The sequence below is a fragment of the Drosophila elegans genome, unplaced genomic scaffold (assembly GCF_018152505.1).
Source record: "Drosophila elegans isolate 14027-0461.03 unplaced genomic scaffold, ASM1815250v1 contig_149, whole genome shotgun sequence".
NCBI lineage: Eukaryota > Metazoa > Arthropoda > Insecta > Diptera > Drosophilidae > Drosophila > Drosophila elegans.
Window position 1 is genome coordinate 1,074,601 of NW_024545513.1, and position 25,526 is coordinate 1,100,126.

General features: G+C 31.9%; 2 protein-coding genes across 5 annotated transcripts in view; one reads left to right on the top strand and one right to left on the bottom strand.

The window, feature by feature from the left end:
* Positions 1-3,484: 3,484 nt before the first annotated feature.
* LOC108135911 (ras-related protein Ral-a) lies at positions 3,485-22,165 on the bottom strand. Of its 4 annotated transcripts, none has more exons than XM_017256837.2 (6): positions 21,947-22,165; positions 10,009-10,221; positions 9,205-9,365; positions 7,705-7,879; positions 6,160-6,283; positions 4,800-4,906 (listed from the first exon to the last, which is right to left on the bottom strand). In XM_017256837.2, the coding sequence occupies exons 2-5, from the start codon at positions 10,159-10,161 to the stop codon at positions 6,167-6,169; spliced, it is 606 nt and encodes a 201-aa protein (XP_017112326.1). In that variant the 5' UTR covers positions 10,162-10,221; positions 21,947-22,165; the 3' UTR covers positions 4,800-4,906; positions 6,160-6,166. The 4 variants fall into 4 exon arrangements, with proteins under 4 accessions (XP_017112327.1, XP_017112326.1, XP_017112323.1 ...); XM_017256834.2 differs by having other exon boundaries at positions 21,892-22,165; XM_017256835.2 differs by having other exon boundaries at positions 21,875-22,165.
* An 807-nt stretch (positions 22,166-22,972) lies between these two features.
* LOC108135910 (neurogenic protein mastermind) overlaps positions 22,973-25,526 on the top strand; it is a 73,282-nt gene continuing 70,728 nt past the window's right edge. The window contains exons 1-2 of the mRNA XM_017256829.2: positions 22,973-23,469; positions 24,127-24,408. Of these exons, the coding sequence (XP_017112318.1) occupies positions 24,337-24,408 (72 nt within the window). The 5' untranslated portion in view covers positions 22,973-23,469; positions 24,127-24,336. The remainder of the gene's footprint in view (positions 23,470-24,126; positions 24,409-25,526) is intronic.

Sequence of the window (25,526 nt, forward strand, 5' to 3'; positions counted from 1 at the left end):
TTTTTAGAGAATTCTTATTTTGATCTTGTTCTGGAAAGACACGCATATAAGACATTAACATATAACATGTAGTGATTGCGTAAACCCAATACCTTCTTCTTTGGCAATTTAAATTCCTGCCTTAATGCCATTTAAACGGAATTAAAGAAAGAACATAAACAAAGGCCCCACAAATCTGATACGCCCCCAAAACAAAAGGAAGCTTATCAAATATTTATATACAAGGAAGGGTTTAAAAAAAATAACGAAAATAGCTTAGAAATAGACAACAACACAATTATCACTATAAGCGAAAAAATCTAGCAAAAGGCAGCAACACAAAACTGAATGTTATATTTTGGAGCATTTTTTTCAATGTGTATGTGTTAGCATATATTACATATATATATATATATCTAAAGAAAGGACGTGAGGGACGATTGATAAAAGTATTAGCAAAGATATCTCTTGAACAATAATGAAGGACAGAGACAGAGAGAGATGGAAAGAGAAGGTCGTCTCTTTCTACTCCCCCTAAAAATATTTGCAAGTTTTTTACGTCGGGGCATTGAATATAAAACTATATATCATCTATATATATAATTGTATACACGAACTAAAGTGAGCAGATCAGAGATAGCTTGAAATTTTCCATATATTTTGTAAATACTTAAAAAAGAGAAAGTGGGAAACTCGATGTTTTGTTTTTTTATTATTTTCTTATTTGTATTACGGGGGATTTTTTTGATTTTTTTTTTTAAGTTTTTCTACCAAAGGGACAGCAAATCAAAAAATTATTTTCACGCAAGAGAGTTTTACACGAACGGAAGGAAAGAAACAAACAAGTAATCATTAAAAAAATCGAAATCTAAAACTAGAAATATATATATGTGTATGGAAACGTCTGTGTAAATGTGTTTGAATGTAAAATGCTTTAGTCAAGTAAGTTGAAAGAAAAAATTGAATTAACTATATAGTTATATATATGCCTGTGTCTGTCACTCGATTTCTGTTACTAATCATAAAAAATATGTATAAAAATAATACAACAACACACACTTTTGAAGAATTAACCTTAACCATTAAATTAGCTATTATGTTCTTTAATTTATGTTTTTTTTTTCGTTGTATTAACTTAAAAACACTTTCTGAAAATGTTTTTTTCTTGATTTTTTTTTAATGATCCTTTGTAAGTAGACACGTAACAAATTATTGAACATAATACTTTTTTTGTGTAATTTGTACTAAAAATCAAACAAGGAAAACAGCAAACAACAAAACGATTTCATTTTAGAAATTTAAGCTTAACTTAACTAATTATTATTGTTTAAAAAAATTTGTTCTTTAAGTTGAAAACAAATCGGGAGTATTGCAAATTATAATTATTATTAAATATACAACAAAAAAACAACAAAACAAAGAAGAAAACTCAACAAAAAAATTATATTTATAGAGAAAGCAGACAACAAAAACAAGAAAACAATTTCAAACAAAAAATAAAACGAGAGAAAACCTTTTTAGCTGTAAATGTAACTTGTAAAATTAATTTTAAACGAAATGCATACAAAAATAAACAAACAACAACAAAAAAATCAACAAAATCGGAAAAGTATGGCTAGAAGTAAAAAGCGTAAAAAAAGAATATATATGAGGAATGATATATATATATATATATTATATAAATGTGCAAAGAAAACAGAAAATGTGACAAAAAAAAAAATAAAAAAAAGAGATTTCAAAGCAAAAATATTTAAAAGTTCGTTATTTTTTGGGATCGGGTTTTATGTGTTGTCACGCTTACAAAAAAACTGTAAACTGTAAAAAACTGTTAAAAGTAATAACAACAATCAGTATTGTTTCTACTGTTTATTTTGGCCTAGTTAATAAAATCAATTTCAAAATACGGAATGTCATACATCGGCGAATTCGACATTAAATTGCCAATCAAATGGCATTCTCAGTTAAACATTTTTCAGATTTTCAAAAATTCGGAAAAAATGATGATAAAAAAAGCAAAAATTGGTCATAAAGTTAATTTTTCAATAAGTCTATTTTGAAAAATTAATTTTTCTTATTAAAACCAAATAAATGGCTCTAAACCGATTTTAGATGCGTAGTAAAGGTTGCTAGCTGTCCAAAACAGCCACTCTTATGGCTCTACCTATAATTTTGGCCAAGTTACAACACAGAACGCTTTAGGAATTTTTGTATTTGTCAAATCTCCAAAAACCCAAAATAAGCACCTAAAATATCGGTTTTTGTATCAAAACCTTGGGAAAAAATGGTCACCAGATGGAATGTCATACATCGGCGAATTCGTCATTAAATTGCCAATCAAATGGCATTTTCAGTTAAAAAATTTTCAGATTTTGAAATTTTCGCAAAAAATGATGATGTACCCCCTTATCAAAAATGCAAAAATTGGTCATAAAGTTAATTTTTCAATAAGTCTATTTTGAAAAATTAATTTTTCTTATTAAAACCAAATAAATGGCTCTAAACCGATTTTAGATGCGTAGTATAGGTTGCTAGCTGTCCAAAACAGCCACTCTTATGGCTCTACCTAAATTTTTGGCCAAGTTACAACACAGAACGCTTTAGGAATTTTTGTATTTGTCAAATCTCCAAAAACCCAAAATAAGCACCTAAAATATCGGTTTTTGTATCAAAACCTTGGGAAAAAATGGTCACCAGATGGAATGTCATACATCGGCGAATTCGTCATTAAATTGCCAATCAAATGGCATTTTCAGTTAAAAATTTTTCAGATTTTGAAATTTTCGCAAAAAATGATGATGTACCCCCTTATCAAAAATGCAAAAATTGGTCATAAAGTTAATTTTTCAATAAGTCTATTTTGAAAAATTAATTTTTCTTATTAAAACCAAATAAATGGCTCTAAACCGATTTTAGATGCGTAGTATAGGTTGCTAGCTGTCCAAAACAGTCACTCTTATGGCTCTACCTATAATTTTAACCAAGTTAAAACTAAAGGACGCTTTAGGAATTTTTTATTTACCAAATCTCCAAAAACCCAAAAAAAATCAGCTTAAATATCGGTTTTTGATCAAAGCCTTGGGAAAAAATGGCCACCAGATGGAATGTCATACATCGACGAATTCGTCATTAAATTGCCAATCTCAGTTAAAAATTTTTCAGATTTTGAAATACTCGTCAAAGATGCAAAAAGTGGTCATAAAGTTAATCTTTCAAAAAGTCTATTTTGAAAAATCTGTTTTTTTTATTAAAACGAAAAACTATATAAAACGGGTCCGCCCGTTAATTACGTCTTAATGGTTTGGCGATACCTACCCACTGTGGGAATATACAAAGTCCAGGAACTCAACCTTTTCCAGTTTAGGCGGCATGGTACATTTTTTTATAGTGCCCATAAAGTAGAAATAGTTTTTTGGTTTTTTGATTTTATTTCTCATATTTTTCGGTTTATTTCTGAGTCAAGCTAAACGTACACTCCTTCAATCGCCATTATTTTAAACACTCGTAATAATAATTTATGTGTATATATTTATATAAAAAAAATGCGGGTTGTTGCTTGTTTTAGTTTGGATATATGCATGTGTGTCCGTGAATGGGAAAAAAAAATGTTGTGAGGCCATGTGTTCATGTTTTTCACAACAGTTTTCACAGGGGAAAGAGGGAAATGCTTGATACAAAATGTAAACCAACCATCAGTTAATTGCATATATAACTTATATATTTAATAATAATAATTATCATAATAATAATAGCTTAAACATTACAATACAGAATGCAGTTTTACAAAAGTAAACAAAGATGCAAATCAATCGGGAGTAATTGCTAAATATATAGTGGATGTGTTTCAGCGTGAAAAAATAACCATTAGTAAAGAAAATTCTTCAAAGCTTGAGTTTATCTTTCTCCATTTGTGTTTTTTTTAATATCCCTAATCATTTGCTCTCGGTTTAGAAAATTACAAAAATTGCATTAAAAATTTCTTTCGATTTACTTCGTTTACAATTAATAATTGGAGATATTTTTTATTTTCGTTTTCCTTTGTTTTTTCCTCTCTTTTCTAGCATTTTAAGTGTTTTATACTTTAAACTATTTTTTATATATTTAAATATATATATATGTATATATATATATTTATATATATATTTAGATGTATTTATAAAAAGCTTTTCTGTGTGGTTTCTTGTTGGTTTGTGTTGTTTGCATTTTGCTATTAAACTTTAAAATATTACAAGAAATTGTTTGCGTATGTATAATTAAACAAGAGAAATATTTATAGCATTTATTAAATTGCATAATTATTACTGTTTGCTTTAAGTGTCTAAGATTGATTATATTTAATAAGTTTAAGCTTTAGTTTTGTTTTTGTTTAACATTTTATTGTACGGGTGGTGAGGGCAACACAAAAATCGATAATTGAAAAGAAAAAACGAAAACGAAACGACAGAATTTCTAAGCTGTGTGTGCTGTCTGTGTGCTTTTCATTTGATGTTTATCGGGAAATTGGCTTCCTAAATAATATATATTTATGTATATTACAATGCAAGTTAACTTGGATTACGATTACGTGGTGTTTGAGTTTTGAGTGTGGCAAATAATTTAGATATTCTCAGCGCAGTGTTTGTGTGTCCTGGTGTTCTCTAGGTCAATTATTTATTAACATATCATATCGTTCTCTTCTCCATCTTTTATATATTATGGTTGGTATTATCCGTGTGGCCGTTTTTGTTTCCAAGTTGTTGTTGCTGCTGCAGTTGGTTGGTTGGTTTGTTGTTCATCATATGGTTGTTTTCGGTTGTTGTTGTTGTTCTTGTTGTTGTTGTTCATCCTACAGCAGTTGGCAGCAATGAGAATTGGGCTTCGGCGGCTGTTTCACGTCCGTCTGACGTTGTTTTTTACGCGATGAAATATCCCTGATTAGATCATAAAATACCTAGATAAATCAAATGGTTTATTAGTATTTCATTATATTTGTAATGTTTGTTCGTTGTTATTTTTTCAGGGTGTGGGGTTAAATTTGTTTTTCTATAAATACAGAAATTTTGAAAAGTTGCTAGAAACCAAAGTAGAAAAGATCAAAAGAAAAGAAAAGTTTACACAGTGTCATAAACTTTCTTCATTCACCAGAAAACAGGGCTTTTCAAAACTAATTAATATCAAATTCCAGAACAATTAAAGAGATTAAAAAGTATCCATCATTGTATTAAATATTGTATGTAAGTTATAATTTATTTAATTTGTATTTTATTAGTTGAGAAACTCCCTGTTCTTCGTATTTCGTACACCAAATAAAAGTTTGTAAGAAATACAACCAAACCAAATAAAATAAAGTCAATATTTCAGGCATATATCTTAAGCAATGTCAAAAAAAAATTGAAATCTTTCAAATATATTGCAAACAATCTTGCTTTAGAAAAGTGTTTGTATAAGCGTGTATGTACAGATGTGTCTTTTTGTGTTTGTGTTAGTTTTAGTGATAGTGATAGACTCATAGGAAAAAAGTTATTTCTAATTTATTTCAAATAAGCCAACATATTTTCATAAACCCACTATCAAAGCTCTAATAATGTAACTAAACCTAGACTGCCACTTTCTTGTTCTTTTACGCTTTAAAACAAGTTTTTTTTACATTTAAAGTTAGATAACCACACGATAGAGCTGGCAAACCATTGATAGTAAATTATATTCCAATAAAACAAATCGATAAAATTCTTTTTATAATTTTGAAGTAGGTTTCAAACTGTAAACACGAATGGAATTATTTATATGTCATATAAATGTGTATAATATCTTTTTTTATTATTTGAGAAAACAAAACATTCGATTACCAAATCACAATCGATAACTATAACCATTTTTATCGATGTTTTTCCAGCTTTGTCCCAAATATATTAAGCGCTAGTCTAGTAGTTAATTTTAAAGTGTTTAGTTTATTGTGTAGTCTTGGCAAAAGAAATTCAATAAAAAATAATATAAACAAATCCAACAAGCGGAATTGCAATCAAAAATAAAATCTTGTATAAATTTATATGTGTAATCAACCGAGTTAAAGTAATTAGTAAAAGAGATAGAGATTACCGAAAGTAATCAAGCTAGGGATTAGGCAAAGAATTAGAGTGTCTACGGGTTAAGTGGGTGTGGTCATATATTTATATATAGGATATAATGTGGAAGAATTGTATGCACCTAATGCCTAAAGTAGGGTACACTTAAGTCTCCGCTTCTTGCATCTATCTTTAGCACGCCCGCTCGTGGCTTTCGAATCTTCGGTTTTTCGTGATCTTATTTCGCGCATCAAATCAAAAAATACCTGTAATTGTGGATTGGGAATTAAGTCATATACAGAGTAAGTAGTCAGCATTAGAAATAGTAATAATCGCCAAGTCAATATATAAAAATAATGGATCAAAGATCGAACCAACATAATTACACACACACACATTTTTGCTAGAGTTCTATTAGCTTTTGGCATTTGTCATTAAGAGTAAAAATAAAACAAAAATAAAATGTAAACGTGTTAAAGGAAACGACGTTGAAAGCTTGCAGAATTAGGCTACGATTTTTGGCAGTGCATTTTCTGTTGTAGCTGTGTGTGCTTGTGTGTGAATCTTGTGTGTGGTTCGCTTATGTGTAGGTGGTGTATGCCTGGGGAGATAAATAATATCAATGCACTTAGATTTCAATTGCTCTAAGTCTATTCTATTTGCCCTTACTTGCAACAGTAATCAAATGCTTAAAGTAAAATAGAGATCATAATTAAACAAAAATTAAGGTTTACTAACGAAATGTTGCTACTCATCAAAATCAACTTAAATGTCGTAAGCTAACCTAAGACCTTTTAAATTGGTGTTTGAGTTTCGAGTGTTTTTTGCTTCAATCTAAAAATATTTTAAATATATTTAGACAGGTTATCTAGACCAAATATTATGTTATCAAATGTTATATCTTAAAACATTTCTGTTTTTTATAGTTTTCCCATTACATTACAATTTATAAATGGGGTTTTTCCCTTGATTTGTTGCTTCCTGATTAGATTTGTATACTTTTTAAATGCAAACAATGCCCAGACTCATTTTCCATGGACTTGTTATCTGAACGCCCCCCACTTATCAATATCATTTAAAAACGCTCGAAGTGTTAACCTTGAAGTGAGTGTAAAGTTATAAAGACAGATTGTATTTAGAGAGATAAGAACTTGGATTCATCGTGAGAATTAGTGTATACTGTTGTTTGGGATTTCAATATTAAAAACTGCACTTAGTTACCGACTTAAAATTAAGGTTTATTTTCAGCCCTTAAGGCTTTGAACGACTAGTATTTATTACTGGCATCCTTAGAAAATCGCACTTAAAAGGAAGAGAAACCATAAACGAAAGCTTCAGTGGGTGATTGTTGATTTCTACTAGCTCTACAGCTTGAAACTCAAACAACTTGATAAGGAAAGACACTATAAAATGAGTGTTTTGCTTGCGAGAACATTGAATACAATCTCAGCGATGTGTTTTCGTTCTGTGAGCGAAACAAAGAAAAACAAATCACATGAAATAAACTATGTATGAAAACTAGTTGAGAACAAATTATAACTGTGTGCAGTTTTTGTTTGTTGGAGAAACGTTTTTAGCTTGCCAATTTCCAAAAAGAGCTTCGCGAATAGATCGTTTTCTATTTTATTTTTTTTTGATTAGGTTGGTGTATTGTTTTTGGAGGACAAATACCACACACACAACTCACCTTGTCGACATTTTCGCGGGTTTTAGCCGAGGTCTCCACATAGGGCACCGCCCACTGCTGCGCCCTCAATTGGCACTCGCTCAATGGAACCTTACGCTTGTCGTTCAGATCGCACTTGTTGCCGACCAGCAGGAACGGTATGCTCTCATCATTCTTCACCCGCAGTATTTGTTCTCTAAATAGGAATGGACAAAATATATGCATTAGTAGGTTTAACAGAATTTAAAAAAAAAAAACATTAAAAAGAAGGGAAAAAGTGACTTTTCTGTCACAGAACTGAAAGCTTAAAGCAAAGAAAATAATATATATAATAGAAATAATATTTATTGGCTGCCTATCGATTTTGTTTAACAATAAAAACTTTAATAAAACCTCAATGACAGATATAGCTTAAGCTATATATATTATTTATCCTTAAAGTGTTAAGAACAAGCATAATGTATTACTACAATTATTTGAAATTCTATTAAAAATCATTTTCAAATTAATTGAATTTCCTGTTAATTACTAATTACAAATTTAACTTTCTATGAAACAAAATTTGTAATAAACTTTTTGTTAAATTGGCAAATGACAAAATGACAAAATGAAAACCCAAACAGCCATAAATGATAAGCGCTTATCGGGAAAACATGACTCAGTGCATGTGAGCCAGAAAGTAAAAAGATATATTTATGTAAACACACTGAAACGGACAGGGGAATGCATAAATATTAGAAAATAATGAAATACGGGTGGAATATTTGCCAAGCAGGTCCCACTCTGACATTCAATAGCTATTTCTCAGTTATATTTATCTGCCTGCAGCTCCATTAAGTTGTCAAGTTTGAGTATGCAAAGAGGGCGCCTTTAAGTGGCAGTTATGACAACGATATGGACATATATCCTCCATAGGTGGAATTATCCGGAGAGACGACATGATACGGCATACTTAAGGTAGGATTAAAGGGAAAGAGCTATGGAATATTTAAATGCTGATTTATTAACCTGGGCATACTAAAGGGTTGAGTTATGAGAACAATGGAATAATGCATTTTAAGACGTTTACTCGTAGCTCAATGCTTTATTTTTTAGCAATGATAGATAGCTCAAATAAAGCAAAAGTGGAAGTAACCAAAGTACAAAATATAATCGGAAAAGAAAATAATATATGATGACACATCACAGCAATCAAGCAGCACCCTAGAATACATAAACAATTAACTCATGGAGAACTCAGACCAAGATGTGTATAAAGATTTATTACACATCCTAAAAAAAAAAAAAGTAAAAGGGAAACAACTGAACAACTTGTGTGACTAATTAGCAGCGCAAAATAAAAAAAAAAAAAAAAGATGCAAGAAAGAAAAATATGTAAAACTTGTGAGAAATGAAACCGCGACACTTGTCAGTCTGAGACAAACGCAAAACGCGAGACTCTCGAAAAAAGGGAGGGATGGAAACTGCGAGGAAAATGCGGAGGAAAATGCACAGTCGAGCAGAGCCGCTTGACACACTCACCTGAATTCCTGGGTTGCCTGGAAGCTTTCGTCGTCTGTGATGGAGAAGACACAGAGGAATCCCTCGCCGCTGCGAAAGTAATTGTCTCTAATGGCGGCATAGTCCTCCTGACCAGCCGTATCCAATATGTCTATTTGTACTTCCTCGCCGTCCAACACAACCTGTATTGCATGGGTATTTATTGTTTATTTATTAAAATATTAATCAAAAGGGTATTCGGGTTTACAATACAAAACATTAAGCAATACTTATTTCATTGCGTCCAATTATTATTTCAATTTAGAATAGAATAAAAAACAACACAACATGTGGGTATTATTATTATTATTTAAAATATTAATTAAAAGTGTTTTCATTTTTTTAAAACGATATTCTTTTCAATAGTATACATAAACCATACTTAACTATTGTTTAATAATAATAGATTTCTAAGAAATTTGATTCAAAAATATAAAAATAAATAATGCCAATTCAAATTGTGTTATATATTTTAGATTATGATATTAGTGTGAGTTATATTTAATTTACGACTGTTTTTATTTGACAGGAACACAGAAGGTTCTTATAGTTAACCGATGGTTAAATGATTGCTTTACAAGACTTTAGAAATATTTCCTACTTAGTCCGATTTCGATAATAGTTTAAATGGTTGTTCGTTGTTAAAATAAGTTTTCTTTCCGATTCTCAATCATATATTGTGAACTATTGTTTGACTTTTGGTTATTAGGGCTGCTGGTTTTGTTTAATGCACCACTACTATTTTTGTATTGAAAACTCGTGAATTCGATGTCTCTGGATCCTCACCTTTTTCCTATAGCTATCGGCCTTGGTGGGCTCGTAGTCCTCGACAAACTCGTCGTACATGAACTGCAGTGTGAGGGCGGACTTTCCCACGCCGCCACTGCCCACCATGATGACCTTGTGGAGCGCCGGTCCGGCTGTCGGCTTCTTGCTCATGATGGCGGGATCTGCTCGCTCACTCGCTCACTTGCTCACTGGCTCACTGGCTCACTGGCTCTGCAAATATGCGGGAAATACATATAAATAATTATATGAATAATAAATGGAAGCTTCCTGTTTGGCTTGTCAGCAAAAAGTAAAATAAACGCATATTTCTTGTTGTGGTTTTGTCATGTTTTTTTTTTTTGGGAGCGGCTTATATACGTATAGGGTGCGAATGGGAATATAAATGGTCAACTGTAGAGGAAACCACGATCGTATATAGTATGTTTCCCAAACAAAAATAGGAGCTGTCAACTAAACAGTCGGCTCACAGGTTCACTGATTGTTTTTGACTCGGCTTTTCAGCTTTTCTTCGGGTTACGTAACAAACGATGGCAATAAGAAAAGCCGTCAATGAGTAGCCATTGTACTTTTTACACTTTCAATACCCTTTCAAGGTGTATGCTCTATATTTATTTGACCATAGTGCCATATAAAATATTTGTGTTATATAGATTTTATAACATGTGATTTTATAAAATGTGATTTTAGACCTTTTGATTTTATACCCATCTAGTTATTTTAAATTTTAAAATTATTAAACTGTATCAATCCTTTTGATTTGACTATTTTTGTAATTGCATTTAGTATCTAAAAATGTAATTCAAATTTAAACAATTTGTAACTTAAATAAAATGCTTTTAAATCAAATAGAAACAATTAAAAATATTTTATTAATATGATTTAATATTTAGTTTAAATATAAAATTTTTCATTCAATAGTCGGCTATTTATTTTTACTAATCCACTTTCTTATCAGTGATAGGGTATTTGCAACTTCGACTTTCGTAGTTGTGAGTTTTGTGACTTGTTTCTTTCGTTTGGTTCGAGTCGCAAATGAAGCATAAAATGAAAAGTTCATTGAACTATTTACACATGGCAAAGCGGGGCAACAACAGCAAAAGCAAAAGCAACATAAAGACCAACATATATAGCAGCATAATGCAGACCGGGCCAAAATGTCTCTAGGGTTTTGTTTTTGTTTTGTTTTTTTACCCGCTGCCGTTTGCAATTAGCCTTTTGTGACCATTCCATTCCAACCCATTCTTTCTTCGCTCACTGCGTCATCGATTGCAATAAATTGAGGCATTGTAAAGTACGCATTGGGGTAAATATTCCCATTCCCTGTAAAATGAGCCCAAATAGGCACACGTGCACATTTGGCAGTTGGCCAATTTCCATTGAAGAGTTCAAACATTCAAGCGGATTCCCATTCCCACTATAAGCTGTATTTTTTTCCCAGCTTAACTTGGTTATTAATCCGCAACCGAGTCAGGGTTGCCAGGGTATTTAAGTTACCGAAAATAACCACAAAATTGGATCCATTAAAAAAATGACACAAGCTAAATGTAAACCGCATTCAAATGCAAACGTATCGAAATAATTGTTTATGGTTGTTGCATGAGATAGGTTTGTTGGCTTTAAAAAGCGTATTTATGTTTTGTATCATATCTCGTTATTTTGGCTTTGAAATGTATGAAAATAAAATATAACTATTTTTAATTATACAAAAATAAAACATTGAATAGTTGATTTAAAACTTTGATTTAAATAATTTGATAAAAACAAAACTATTTTTAATTTTAAAAATAAATAAAAATCACATAAATAAAACATTGTATAATTGATTTATTAAAAGTATACATATTTTTACATATATTGATATCAATTATATTTGAAGTACTTTGAAGGCAGAAATTGAGATATGTTTCCAAACACAGCTACATTTTTGTTTACAAAAACGTCTTTGAGAAGTTTTATAAAATGTTTGTAGCAAATCCAAACACTTGTCTAGACTTTGGACAGACATTGGAAACAGAAAAAGTGGTTGCCCCACAAGCGTTGTGAAAATCTCCGAAATAAACTCGCAAGAAACAAAAGGGTATTCCAAAAATAAGCCAATTCCCTTTTTTATCTCTATTTATTCCGCCTTTTCCCATACACTTATTTTTTTCTGCAGCTGCCTTTCGATTTGACGCGGCAGCGGTGGAAAAGTGGAAAATTAAATGGAAAGCGGGCAGCTGCTGCTGTCGAATCAATCCGGAGGCAACAAGTCAGTCAGCCAAATGAAACAACGGCCAACAATTGCCAGTCAGGCAGCCGGTTGGGCCACCACTGCGTATGAGTAATCAACGTAGAGCTGCACGTCAATCAATTTCGACTCGAAAGATAGCGCGCAAATAAAAGTCGAAAAAGTGGAGGGAAAAAACTTCCCACACCCATGTTGTTGAGTCAATTGAATTGTCAAGGAGGATTGTTGGCCAATTGCTAACATTGCTAACAGCAACACCTGGGAATAGAGCGGCAGCAAACTTGTTAAATTGCATATTACTCATACGCAACGCTGCGCGAGCTTGACAACGCGAAAACAGTGGAAAAACCTGGTGGCCAGTGATACAAAAAAAAATGGGCATTGCTATAAGTTCCTTAATTCCATTCCAGATGTTTTTTTTAATTAAATTTCTTAAAATTTATAAAAAAAAAATGTTTCTTTTAAACTGATTTTGGTGATGTATTTGTAATATTTGTGTTTTCAGTATTTTCAAAGAACATTCTACAACTTCAATAAAGGCCAAAAATGCAAGCAATTATGTAGCACATAAACGATCATAATAATATTTCCAAAAAACTTTTAACGATCTAGAAGACCGCATCGTTTTTCCGCATCTGCACTTTTTCTAAAATTAACATTATGGCCAAGATTGTATGGTCCAAAAGCGGGAATGTGCATACCAATTGAATTTATAGTTGAGCAAGACAAAAAACAAAAAAAAACTAGTAAAGCTGCACATATGCAATTAGGAATTTCTCATTTTCAATTGAAATATTGACGTTCGATTAAGACTCTACTTTTTTTGCAATAAAAAATAGTTGACTTGGAAGTTAACCGTCGAGTTAAACGAGATATGGTTCCCAAAGCCAATGGTGACCGGTTATGAAAGGCAATTGAAGAACCCGAAGTTATCACATGAAGCTAAAAGCTAAAAACCATCAACATACAATCATTTCTTAATAATTTCCCTTGACTTGATCTTTTTTTATTTATTTGTTAATCTGAACATTTCAAGCAACATTTTGGCTTCCTCAAGTAAATAAGGAAAATTCGATGATGATTCTGCTGATAAGATTGTGTGCTGTGGAAATATATATATATATCTGTTTTTCCTAAACCAAAGTCGTAAAAGCCGATTTAATTGTTATAATAAAAAAAAACCAAACAAAGCAGAAACGAATTTTTAGTTTTTAATGGTGGCATAAAAAATAATTTTCCCTCTAATTAATTAAGGCCAAAACATAGAACGGGTTGTATACTTTTGTATACTATATGAACATGTTGGTGTTTTGCAAACATTTTGTGTTTGGTTCACATGCGTTTTGTTTTGCGGAAATTTCATTTGTTACCTTTTGCTCAAAATAATCCAACTAAAAGTCATTTCACCTGCCATGACGTCATTGCCTAGTTGTTTATGCTAGTAGCAGTACCACCCCGCAAAAGCCACCCAGCTTTGTGAATAAATTAGCCAAAGTTCTTGTTTGCATTCTAAACAAAAACGGAATTTCGTTTCCTCTATTTCTATTTGGTGTGTCAACATAAACGGCTCTTTCATGTTCATCAAATATTAATTTTATGCCTTCTGTGTTCTGTTTGGTTGGATAATGCTTCAAAAAACTATAGCGTTTGTTTTAAATAAAAATTAAAAAATAATTTTTGGCCTAAACAAATATATATTTATATAAATGAAGCCTTTTTAAGCATCAAACTAGAAAAGCTCTTTAAAATTATTAAAACAAGGCAGAAACATAAAAAAGAAAATGTGTTTTAATTTAATTTTCCCATGAGCTCATTAATCAGTGCCAGATATTTGTACTTCAAACAAAACATTTCAAACGTTCTCAGTTAGTTTTTTAATGTGTTTTGAGCTTTCCATTACTTAAATGCTTAAATGCAATAAATTTGAAATTTTCGAACCGTGTTTATATATTTTAATGTATCGAATATTTTAGTTTTGAATCCCTTCTAATTTTATAAACAAATTTACTTTATACGTTTCTTATTTCTTTTGGAAATCTTTATTTAATCATTAATCATGTATCTCTACATTTTCAAACAACATTAAAACGTAAACTTGTCATTAATCTTTTAGTACATCAAAGACTAAATAGTTTAATGTAGAAAATGAAATTTCCTTTCACCTTTTTCGCGCCAACGGGCCCAACAAACTATAGTACTTTCATCGGCAACAATGTTTGCACTTTTACCCCATAATATATAAACTACCTTTTCCGATTGATACACTTCGAGTGAACTTTTCCCCGGGGCCAATAATTTAGTATGAAGAATCGAATCGTTTTGGCCGATATTTATTTGGTCCCAAGTGATTTTGAACAGACCGAAGAAACCGCCGATCGATAGAATTTATGAAGTTTTTCACAATCCGCAATTTCTCTGCTATATGTGTTTGTGCATATGTATACGTATTATATTTTTTTAAATCTACCGGCTCCGTTGGGCGTCCGATTTGTTTATTACTCATATCATGGCTTCGCTTATTTTGCCATTCGATTTCGAATTGATTTTTCCTTTGTTTTTTCTTCTTGCCTTTCCGTTTATACCCCCCTTTTTATTATTTTGGTGGTGGATTGGCGGCAATGACGTCAGTTTTCAGCGTCTTCTCCTTTTTGGAGTTTAGTTTTTCGTGGCTTTTCATGGTCTTCGGCCACGGGTTGCTTTTATTTTACTATTACAGTGAACACTCTGGAATGTAGACTGTCAAAACAATGATAACTTTAATGTTTGAAATGAATGTATGCTTGAAAAACGACTATATTGTTTAAAAAAAAAGCTTTTTAAATTAATTTGGTTTTTAAAGCCTCATGATCAAAATTATAGGACATCTATACAACTTAAAGTTTAAAATTTTTTTTTAAAACAATCTTAAAGAAAAGGACGATCTAAGATTAACGCTTTTGATTGAACTGAAACCCATATTCTTAAAGTTATCAATTCTTAAAAATCCAAAATATTTAAAAATTTCTCTATTTTTATAACAGAGATATCCATTTTATTTTTAGTACCAAATGTGGATAAGCGATATCAACCATTTCCAGACTATCGATGTTGGGCCATCCTTAATCGTTTTATCGAGCGTTCACCGTATTTTTGCGCCTCTTCTGTGGGTGGCTATCCAAGCGTGATGTGTGGCATGTGCAACTCGAAGAGTTTAGTTATAATGCCTAGAGTGCACGAAAGTCTACGAGTTTACCGCTATTACCAGTTTCCCACAAATACGTGCCTTTTATGCCTTCTCCCCTTCTTCTCCCCTTCTTCTCCCCTTCCTCACCCCTTTCGTGTTTCTGGCCTTTGGCATTGCCTTAATTTCCTTCGCCTCTTTATGTTGGCATTATAGCATTAGTGGGTAGGTTGCTCTAATGACACCTGAAAAGGGGTATATATATGTATATCAGGTGGGAGAGTCAGAGCCCCCGAGGTTACTCTGGTATTCCCCAAGATATACAGCCGCGGTCATGAAAAGAGTAGCTTTTTAGTTTATGGAAGTAGTTATCCAGATTAGTTTTGAAGCAACTTTTGGAATTTTGAAATGGGGTCATATATAAAAATCCCTATTAACATTTGTTAATTTAAGAAATATTTCAACTTTTAATAATATTTGTATTTAAACACAAAGTGCAGATAAACGAGGATTTCTGATTATTTTTCTTTACTTTGTTGAAAATTTGTTACAACAGTATTTTGAAAAGTGAATTATTTAGAACTATTAACAGTTTTAATTTTTCTTGAAATACTTAAACAGTATCAACATTTTTAAAGCCCAATTGTTTTTATTGGAAACTGAATATTAAGTTAAATAAAAGCAAAAGGTTTCCTATGCCTTAATGGAATGTTTATTATTATTATGCCTTAATGGAATGTTTATTATAAGCGCAGCTGTATGTTACTTTTTCAAGATGTTGGGGGTGATTTTGGTGGACTCTTTGAGCTTTTAAGATGGCAAAGGTAACGCCCAAAGGATTTTAAAACAAGTGTTGTAAAAATATACATTTTTTTATTATATGAACTCATTTTTAGGTCTATAATATTTATAATTCTTATTTTTGTATGTTTTATTCATTTGTTTTGAAGTATTTCTATTGCTTTATTTGCTTTATTTTAATATTGTTTTTATTTTGTTATATTTTTGTTTTGAGTTATTTTTGCCTGGGTATTGTTGTGGTCTTTATAGGCGTTACTATATTTTTTAGCCAACAATTTTCCATCTTTCGGATGCGTGTTGCGTGTGCTTCGTGAAATTCGTGTCAGAGTTCCATGTTTGCTCTGTTATATCTTCTCCTATTTTCTTTTGTTTTGCTAGTTCCATTTCAAGCCTAACTGTTAAATTAATGATTTTATTTTTAGTTATTTCAGTTTACTTTAGGCCTTGTTGGCGTTGTTATGGTATTATTGTTATTGTTGTTATTACTGTTGTTGGTTGACTGCCCCCGTGCTGTTGTGGTTTGTTGGCTATAACCTTGGGGCGATTTTGTGGTTAACAAAGTTACAGTTAATGCAGAGAAAAAAGATTAAAGTCACATTAATTTGTACTTTTAATTTCTTAAAATATAATATTTAGTGATGGTACTATTTGGGGATACTACTTTTTATAATTTCAATAATCTAATGGAACTTTATTTCGGCCAATAAAATTTAAAATATTAAAAATCAAATAAAGTCTGCCGCAACTTTTCCAAGTGCACGAATGGAGAAAAAGAGCCGTATTTATAGACCGCAGAAAATGTTTATAAGACTATCCTATAAGTTTATGGTAATTACTGGAACGATTTTATGGCAAAAAAATTCCTTTGCTCGAGCCCAAAAAAAAAAAAAAAAAAGAAAAATAAAACAAACTAAAAACAGATAAACGAAATACCGAGCGTAATTGAGCACTTGAAATGCTTAAATCCCTTTCAAATGCCACGCCCCCTTATTTTTCTGGCTGCCATTTGACGGCGTTTAATTTTCTGCCAAGTTTTTGCCCCCTTTTTGCCTCTTTTTATTTATTTTGCTGCGCCATTTGCAGAATTAACAACAAGTGCAGAGCGCGATTTCTTGTCGCCGCTTTTCTTTTCTTTTCTTTTCTTTTTTATTTTAATTTATTTGTACATTTTTGTTGCATTCTCCAAAGCGGAGAGGCGTGATTTTGTAAAACTTCCGCACAAGATTAAGTTCAATAAACTGCATATACGTATGTACTTATGTGCAGAAAAAAGATAGGAAATGCACGCACAATATTGTCTCTTTCTACTCGCTCTTTTTTTTTTTTTTGCAACTTGTCATCAACTTCTTTGACTTTGTGTGGGAATTTTGCATTACAATCTGTTTTTTATTCCCTTTTTTTGTACATCATTAAATGCAGGTCTGAGTGTACTCAAAAGAAGTGAAAAAGAGATGGGATGGCAGAGTAAGAGAGAGAGAGAGATAGCAATGGAGTGTAGAGTGCATTAATCAAGCAGAAGACATCTCTACAAGTGAACTTTTTTATTTCATTGGTTCTCCGTTAGATCAGTTCAATGCACTTGTGCGACAAGGGCAACAAATGACACTGCATAACAAAATTGGGGTTGACAATTTATTATATAGGACATATATATTATATTTCTATGCGATTAATAAGAAAATAGCTCTCTGTACATTTTTTTAACTTGTTACAGCTTTAAAGAAAATTCTTTAGAGTGAAAACAAAAGTATTATTAATTCTATTGTTGTATGATACATTCTCGAATGAATGGATCCCGAAAATAATTCTCATTGGAATGCCATTTTTCTAGCTGAGTCACAAAATACATTTGAATTTGCATTTAGTCAACGATTTCGACGCCGCTGCGCAGTCGCGTACATTTTCAATGTCATGTTAAAAATTCGCTTCCACACAGAGAGAAAATATGTTAAAATATATAAAAATATTTAAAATAAATAAAAAGCCATCATAGAAAAGGTGTTAACAAATGTAATAGTTACAATATATATTTTTAAATGACATTTATTTTTTTGTTTAAGCCATTTTTGTGTACAGCAAATTTCGAATTTAAAGCATATCGCATATTTGTTTCAGTATTATTAAGAGTGCAATTGTTCTTAATTATTTTCACAGCATGATGCCTTGTTTAATTGTTTCTGCGGCAATATCGTTTTGAACTGTTGTACATTTTTCTGACCCCTCTCCAAAATGGCCAGGTACTTTTTTGTTTACCCTGAGAAAGTGTTGGGGAACTTGTTCATTTGTTGTGCACCTTTTATTTACAACTTTCTTTGTACAAGTTAAGGAAAACTTGTCAAGCGAAATGCGTGGCTCCAGAGCCATGAACAAAGTGTTTTATTTGGACGAACAAGTTTGATCTCCTTTCGAGATAGCGATAGCTATACTCTTGCACACAGAAAAAAAAAAACTTAATTCACACCGGAGTTGAATATATAAAAAAACTAGGTAGGTACATATACGAACAATGCGTGGGAAGTGTTTTCTGAAGCGAGGAGAGCATAATTAAAACCTAGGCATAGTCAGCTGTGATAAAAGATGTTCAAATGCGATAAAGCAACAACAAAAGCCATGGAAAAACACTTGAAAACCTGAACAAAAACAAATTTTAACAAAAAAATAAAAAAAAAAAACCTGTATAAGGTATGTTATGCTAGAGAACTTTGAAGATGCTGATACGATGATGTAACAACAAAAAGTGAGCAAACAAATAAATGATTACGCGAATGTGTCGAGTATCGTAAGATAAACATATGTAAAGATCTCTTAAGGTTAAATGTTTTTAAATTGGAATGAATAGTGTATAAAGTGTGGCAATCAAAAATTTTTGACATTAAACAAATTTTAAATCAGTAACTGATTTTAAAATAATTCTAACTATTTATTAAATTGAATTATTTAATTTAAATCAAAGAAAGTAAAAAAGCTGAATAGTTTACAACCTTATATAATTATATTTGTAATTTTATAAATTTACTTTATCAATAAAATCTGCATCATTCGATCAACAACGTTTAAGACAAGACAAGGGTATATAAACGTATTTCACACATTTGGCTTTCAAATTCCGGCATCATCAAAACCCAATTTATCAGATATCTTTCAAAACAAACTCTCCACTTTGGCAAATCACATTATGGACTTTTTCTTTCGTTCCTGTCAAAGCAAATTAAGTGTACAATAACCCTGCATTAGGCCAAGATGGACATCAATAATGTAACAACAAACTTTTATAGAGTCTTGAAAAGAAACTCATTTCACTGATTTGTCTCCCCTCACGAGCTCCCATTAGAACTGAAATTAGAGCAAATCACAGCTTGATGACTTTAAATTGGACTAAGTTGGCAAGTTGCGCTATCTTCTGCCTTTGGGCCAAGTTAGCAAATGCCAGAGATGCCGAACAAAAGATGAGAAAAATTATATAGAATCTGTGTCACTGCTAGAGATCGTAAAGATCATGAGTCAGTCACTGGCTTTTTCTTCTTTTGTCGTTGATCTATTCCTACCTGACAGAGAAGTACATTAGAAAAAGGTCACAGATGTTTTCATCTGCAAAGAGGTCAAAATAATTTCATCTTACAAATTAGTTTTTTGGAATATACTAAAAATTTAAACAGAGACTTTATGTAAAATAAGAATTTGCCTTTATTTCTTGGTTTTTAATAACAGCTTTAATTACTAGGAATGCCAATAAACAAACTGAATGTAAACTTGAACTAATAAATCAAATTTCTAAAAACAAAATGCTCATTTAGTTTATTATAAAGAAGACTTTAAATTTAAAGGCTTTGCAAGAACAAAAAACCTGGTACTCTAGTGTCGAATTTGGCCAGCATAAAATGGGGAAAAATAAAAAATCAATGAACTCAATAAGCCAACACCTCCCGGTGCCCCCGATTTCCCATCCCGGTTGTCTGTCAACCGTTCGATGGCTCAGTTTTGGGGGAACTCAGAACGCATTATTTTGCATAATTCTCTTTTTTCGCCTCGTTCGGTTCGCGTTTTACTGCTGAAAGCTTTTGACGCCCCTTAGTAACCAAACAGACAAACAAACAAACAAACAAACAAACAAACAAATAATAATTAGCAAGGAAAGATATTATGGTGTGTGACACACATCAAAAACAAGTTGTTCGGGAATCATTAAGGAGTGAGTCAGAGAAAAATGATTAAATTGAAACCAGGAGGCACACATATTGAACTTGAACTTGTGCTTAATTAAAAACTGTAAAACGTTAATTCAAACCATTTTTCCGTGTCACGTTTCCAGTTTATTTTATTTTTTTTTTATTTTTTTAGCTGGGGCTTTAACGTGATGAAACAAAAAGATGGAACATGAAAATGCGAATAAAGTTGAAGCAGCTTAACGATTACGATCATGATGATCTAACGCTAATGTCAAAGTGGTTCTCCGATTAGCAACAGAGTCCAAAAATTGGCACGTTCGAGAAGATTAAGAAAAATGGGGAAAAGGGGAAGAATGAAGCGGAAAACAGGTCAAACCAAAAATATACGATAAATGTGCCAAAGCAAATGCCATAAACACGATTTCAGAAAATAACTGAGATTAAAAGACGGTTTCTAAGAATTTTCGTGTATTTTAAATGACAAAAATTTTACAACAAAATTCTTAAAAATTCAGAAAAAAACCAACAAAACAAAATTCAAAAACATACAATAAAAATATTTTTGTATTTATTTATTTGATGTATGTAACTTTGCCTTAAATACTGCGAAAATAGAATAAAATATTTTATCGTAGATACCAAGTTAAAAAAAGAATCTGTGAAAATTTTACTTTGTCACTTGAAACGTAAAAAATACGCAAAAATATGTTTTTGTCAAAAATACCGCAACATTTGGTAACTTTACTAAGAGTCAAATTGATTAACCAATAACCAATATTTAAAGTAGAGCTCATAAGCTAATTAGTGGTTTTAATGACTTCTAAATCCCAATTTGGAACTATTAAATTTACCCTTAGTATTGGCGAAAAATACCGCAAAATACGGTAAACTGAATTTAGAGAAGCTCAAAACGATCCCAAAAAGGAAGATGGGGAGAAAGAGGGGGTGAACGGGAAGGGGCGTGTGCGTACTTGTGTGTTTGTGTCTGGCGTTTGTGTGTATGAGTCAACGGGCAAAATGCGGGCCGACTGCACCTTGCAAAAAGAGAAGGTGATAAAGAGAGAGGGAAGGGAGAGGGATAAAGGAGGGAGCGAGAGAGAATAAGGTCAAGCGGGGTGCGGCAACAAATATTTCCGCTGATAGCCGTTGATAAAAGGCTCTCTCTTCCTCCTTCAGTCATTCTCCCTCTCTCTTCACCTTTCTCTCCTCTTCTTTCATTTATTTTGCTGAATGAAGCACACACAAAAGCCGAAATGCCTTTTATATACATAGTTTAGATTTAAATATTTAACAAGGCATAAACAAACAAAAAAAAAACTACAAAGAATGCCGAGAGAAATTTCACTTTTGGGCTTGGTTTTTTTCGCCTTTACGCACACTTTCTTTTGTACGTAGACTTTTGGCGGCTTTTGCAAATGATGTTTGTAAAACGAATTCCAATATACCTTTTTGGAAAATCAACAAAATTAAATGTATACACTGCAAAAATCAACAACAAGAAAAACATACGAATTATGCGTAATCACTTTTATTTTGGTGTAGTTGTAAACTGCTGCTTCTCTTTTTCTCCTTTTTGCGTACTTCGTTTTTTGTTTTGCGTGTCCGCTTTGGCCTGCCGCTTCGTTTGTTCTGTGAAAAACCCCGCACTTCGATGCACTGAACAAAAAAATATAACCGCGATCGGGGGGAATCAGGATCACAACAATAAGATTGGCTGCTTTTCGCTCGATTTTCTTTTTGCCGCACGCCGCTATTTAAAAGGAATGGATGTGGATGGCTTTGGAGTCTGAAAAAAAACTGTAAAAAAAACTAAGTGGCAATGGAGGTGGGCAAGCATCGATACCAATATCGATTGTTTGGGTGGGTGGGAACTTCGGTGGTTGAGAACTTGAATTTTCCATGAGAAATTTTAAAATTCAACTTTTCCTAACATTTATGTTAAAATCATTATTTTCCTTACATTTATGTTTAGATCATCATTTTCCTAACATAAATGTTTAAAATCATCGTTTTACTAACAGAAATGTTAGTTCACTTGCTAGAGGTGGCAAAAAATCGTTGGCTGAAAACATCGTTCTTGAACTCAACAGAAATGTTAGCTTACTCACTGAATGTGTCATAGATGTTTTTCCATCTCTAACAGTGGAGGGTGTCTCAGCTAACTGAGGAGGGTAACTTCGCTACATGTGGAGCATGTTCCCACTACATGCAGAGAAAGTTTCTGATAATTATCGATAAATGTGTCTTCCCGTCTATTTTGTGTCTCGCCCTTTTCGGATAAGGGGTTGTTTCGGTGAAAATAATAAGAAGTAATAGCCTAATTAGAAAATTAATACCCAAAAATAGGCTATGTTGGATGTTCTTCCATTTGCAATAATCAGTCATTCCAAATCGAAAAATGGTCTCACCAAATTAAGAGCACTCTATTTCTACTGCACTGTTAACGGTTTTGAGCAAGCCTTGTCATTAGAATCTAACAGTAACTGTTACTTTAACATGCACAATTGTGACTGTTAGCGCACTGGTAGTGCCGATTGGCTCTGCCAGATGTCGCTTCCATTTGGTATTTTTTGTAAATAAACGATGGTATATTACTAAATACCAGCTGAGCGAATTGCGTGTGTGCGTTCGTGTGAAATATTTGTGAATATTTTTTTACTGTGACAAAATAGACGAAAATCGGCTGTGGAAAACCGAAGTAAACACAAATTACGGATAATGGCGAATAGCCCCTAACCCTTGTGTACCGGCAGTGGCTGTGTGGAAAGCGGAAAAGCCATAGAAATCGCACATTTCGATAAATTTGCAAACTTAACCTCGCAGCGCTTTTTTTTTTGCAAAAACCACAAAAAAAAGAGAAGAAAAAGAAAACGAAAAGCGAAGTCGGAGAGTGCGAGCGAGACAGCGATAAGCGAGTGAAAAGTCTCTTATTGTTATTATTGTTGTAAAAACCTTTATTTTTTAATCAACCGGCGATTTTATTCTCACAAACACACTCTCAAGACGTAAAAGAATAAAACCAAATAAATACACTCGCAAAAACAAAAGCAAATGAATACCGGTAAAAAACCCTAAACAGAAGGCATTGAAAAAAGCAACAAAATGTACGTACAAATGTGTGTGGTCTGTGTTAAGGGGCAGTTAGAGGCGTGGCTGTATATATATATATATGTATCCCAATTAGTAGGTCTAGTTGGGCTTTTTATCTTCTCCTCTTTGATTTGCACATTCTTCTCGTGTGCAGGCAACGCAACAATAAAAAGAAGAAGATGGGGAAAAGAAGATTCGGGCAAAAAACCAATTGTGATTTAAGCTTGGAAGTTTAACCCTTAGACAGGTAGTGTGCAGTTTTAAAATGTTGAATTTGAATATCCTTCTTGAAAATTTTTTTATATTTAGTCTTCAACAACAATGACTCACCAAAATAAATCTCAATTTTTTTTTTTAATTTTAGTGTAAATATGATATTAAGCTGTTATAGCTAAATTATATAGTTTAATATATTAAATGCATTTGAAACTAATAAACCTCTATAATGACTGGAATATATAGTGTAATTTGTGCAAACGTTTAACTGAAACACGATTAATGAATTAACGTGTTATTTTTTTTGTTCATTTTTTGTTTGGCGCTATAAATAAAACCCAAATGTTGCTGATAACGGAATTTCTTTAGATAAGGCTTTCTATTAGCCGCACAGTGTGTGCCAAAAATATGTATAATATAACGAATCTTAATTGTAATTTTGTGTTTTTTTTCAGATGATTTCCCCATTTTATTGCCATGGCTCTGACAAATCTTGTCGCATTTATTGCCGACAAATGCAATCTATTATAAAATCATCATTAAAATATTAAATAAGTCATAAGTTCAAAAACAAGTTCTAGACAAAATTTCAGAAGGAAAAACTGACATATTTTGAATTTATAAATACCAAAATTCGTAACGAAGAAAGTAATCATAGAGCAATAATGGATCAATTTCAAACGTCGCTCAATCCACGAAAACAGGAGCTTTTGGAGGCTCGATTCATTGGACTGAGGGTAAGTCCGAAAATTTATTTTGATTAATAAAAAAAAAAAAACAAAAAAAGATATAAATGTTAAAATTTCAAAGACATTATGATCAGAAATCCAATAGTTCCTTAAATTTGTGTTAAGCTTAATAAAAAATAACATGCTTTTTTAAAATCTAGCAAATGATTTTGCAATAAAACTTTTATGTTGTTAAAATGTTTAAATATAAATGTTTTTAGTTTTAAATTTTCTATTAATAAGGTGCTATAAACAAATTATTTATTATATTCTTAGAATATTATTTTAGGAAACTGTGGATGAGAATAAATTTTATAACTTTTTTCATTTTAATGGAGTGCTATTCTTCGAAATATTTGTTACAAAACTATAGATATAAGTTTCTTTTAAATTTTGCTAGAGCCAAATCAAAAAGAAGTCGTTGTCGTCAAAACCCTTTTTTTTTAATTAATGATAACGTTTTTCGGGCAGTCAACAGTAAATTTTATAAATTTGGACACATTAAACTACCTAAATTTTCTCACTGTGTATCGTTTTGCATAGGTCGCGTCGATTGGCTGTCAATAGGCTGGCCTCCGGGGCCATCGAAGGGTTAATGGCAAACGGTTATTGCACTTTGGAACTTTTGTTGTTTCGTTGAGATGCACATGCAGATGCAGTTGTTGTTGCAGATGATTTTCCGAAGTTTTTTTCCCTTGATGTTTTCCATCTTTTTTTTTTGCACTTCTTTCTTGGCTTTGTGCCGCTTTGTTGAAGCGCAAGAAGAGGTATGAAAATGTGGAAAAACGAAAATAAATTAGCATTGGCAAAAGGGGAGAACGAGAAAAGTTGGGGGAATCTGGAAGGAAAATAAGGGAAATTGCGTGAAAAATGGGAAGATGTGTGTGTATATGCACTGTAAGTGGGAGGAAATAGGGGAAAAGGTGGGTGCCTATGGCCAGCACCCATTTTCCAACTTCCTTTCCCCGTTTCCCACACATTTCTGAGCTGCTTTTTGTTGGTACTTACACAAAAAAAAACATAAAATACAATTTTTTTAAATTTGAAAAACTTATTTAATATTATACGATATTAACGAGATCTTTGATTCAAACTATACATTTTAAATATTACACACTGCCTTTGAT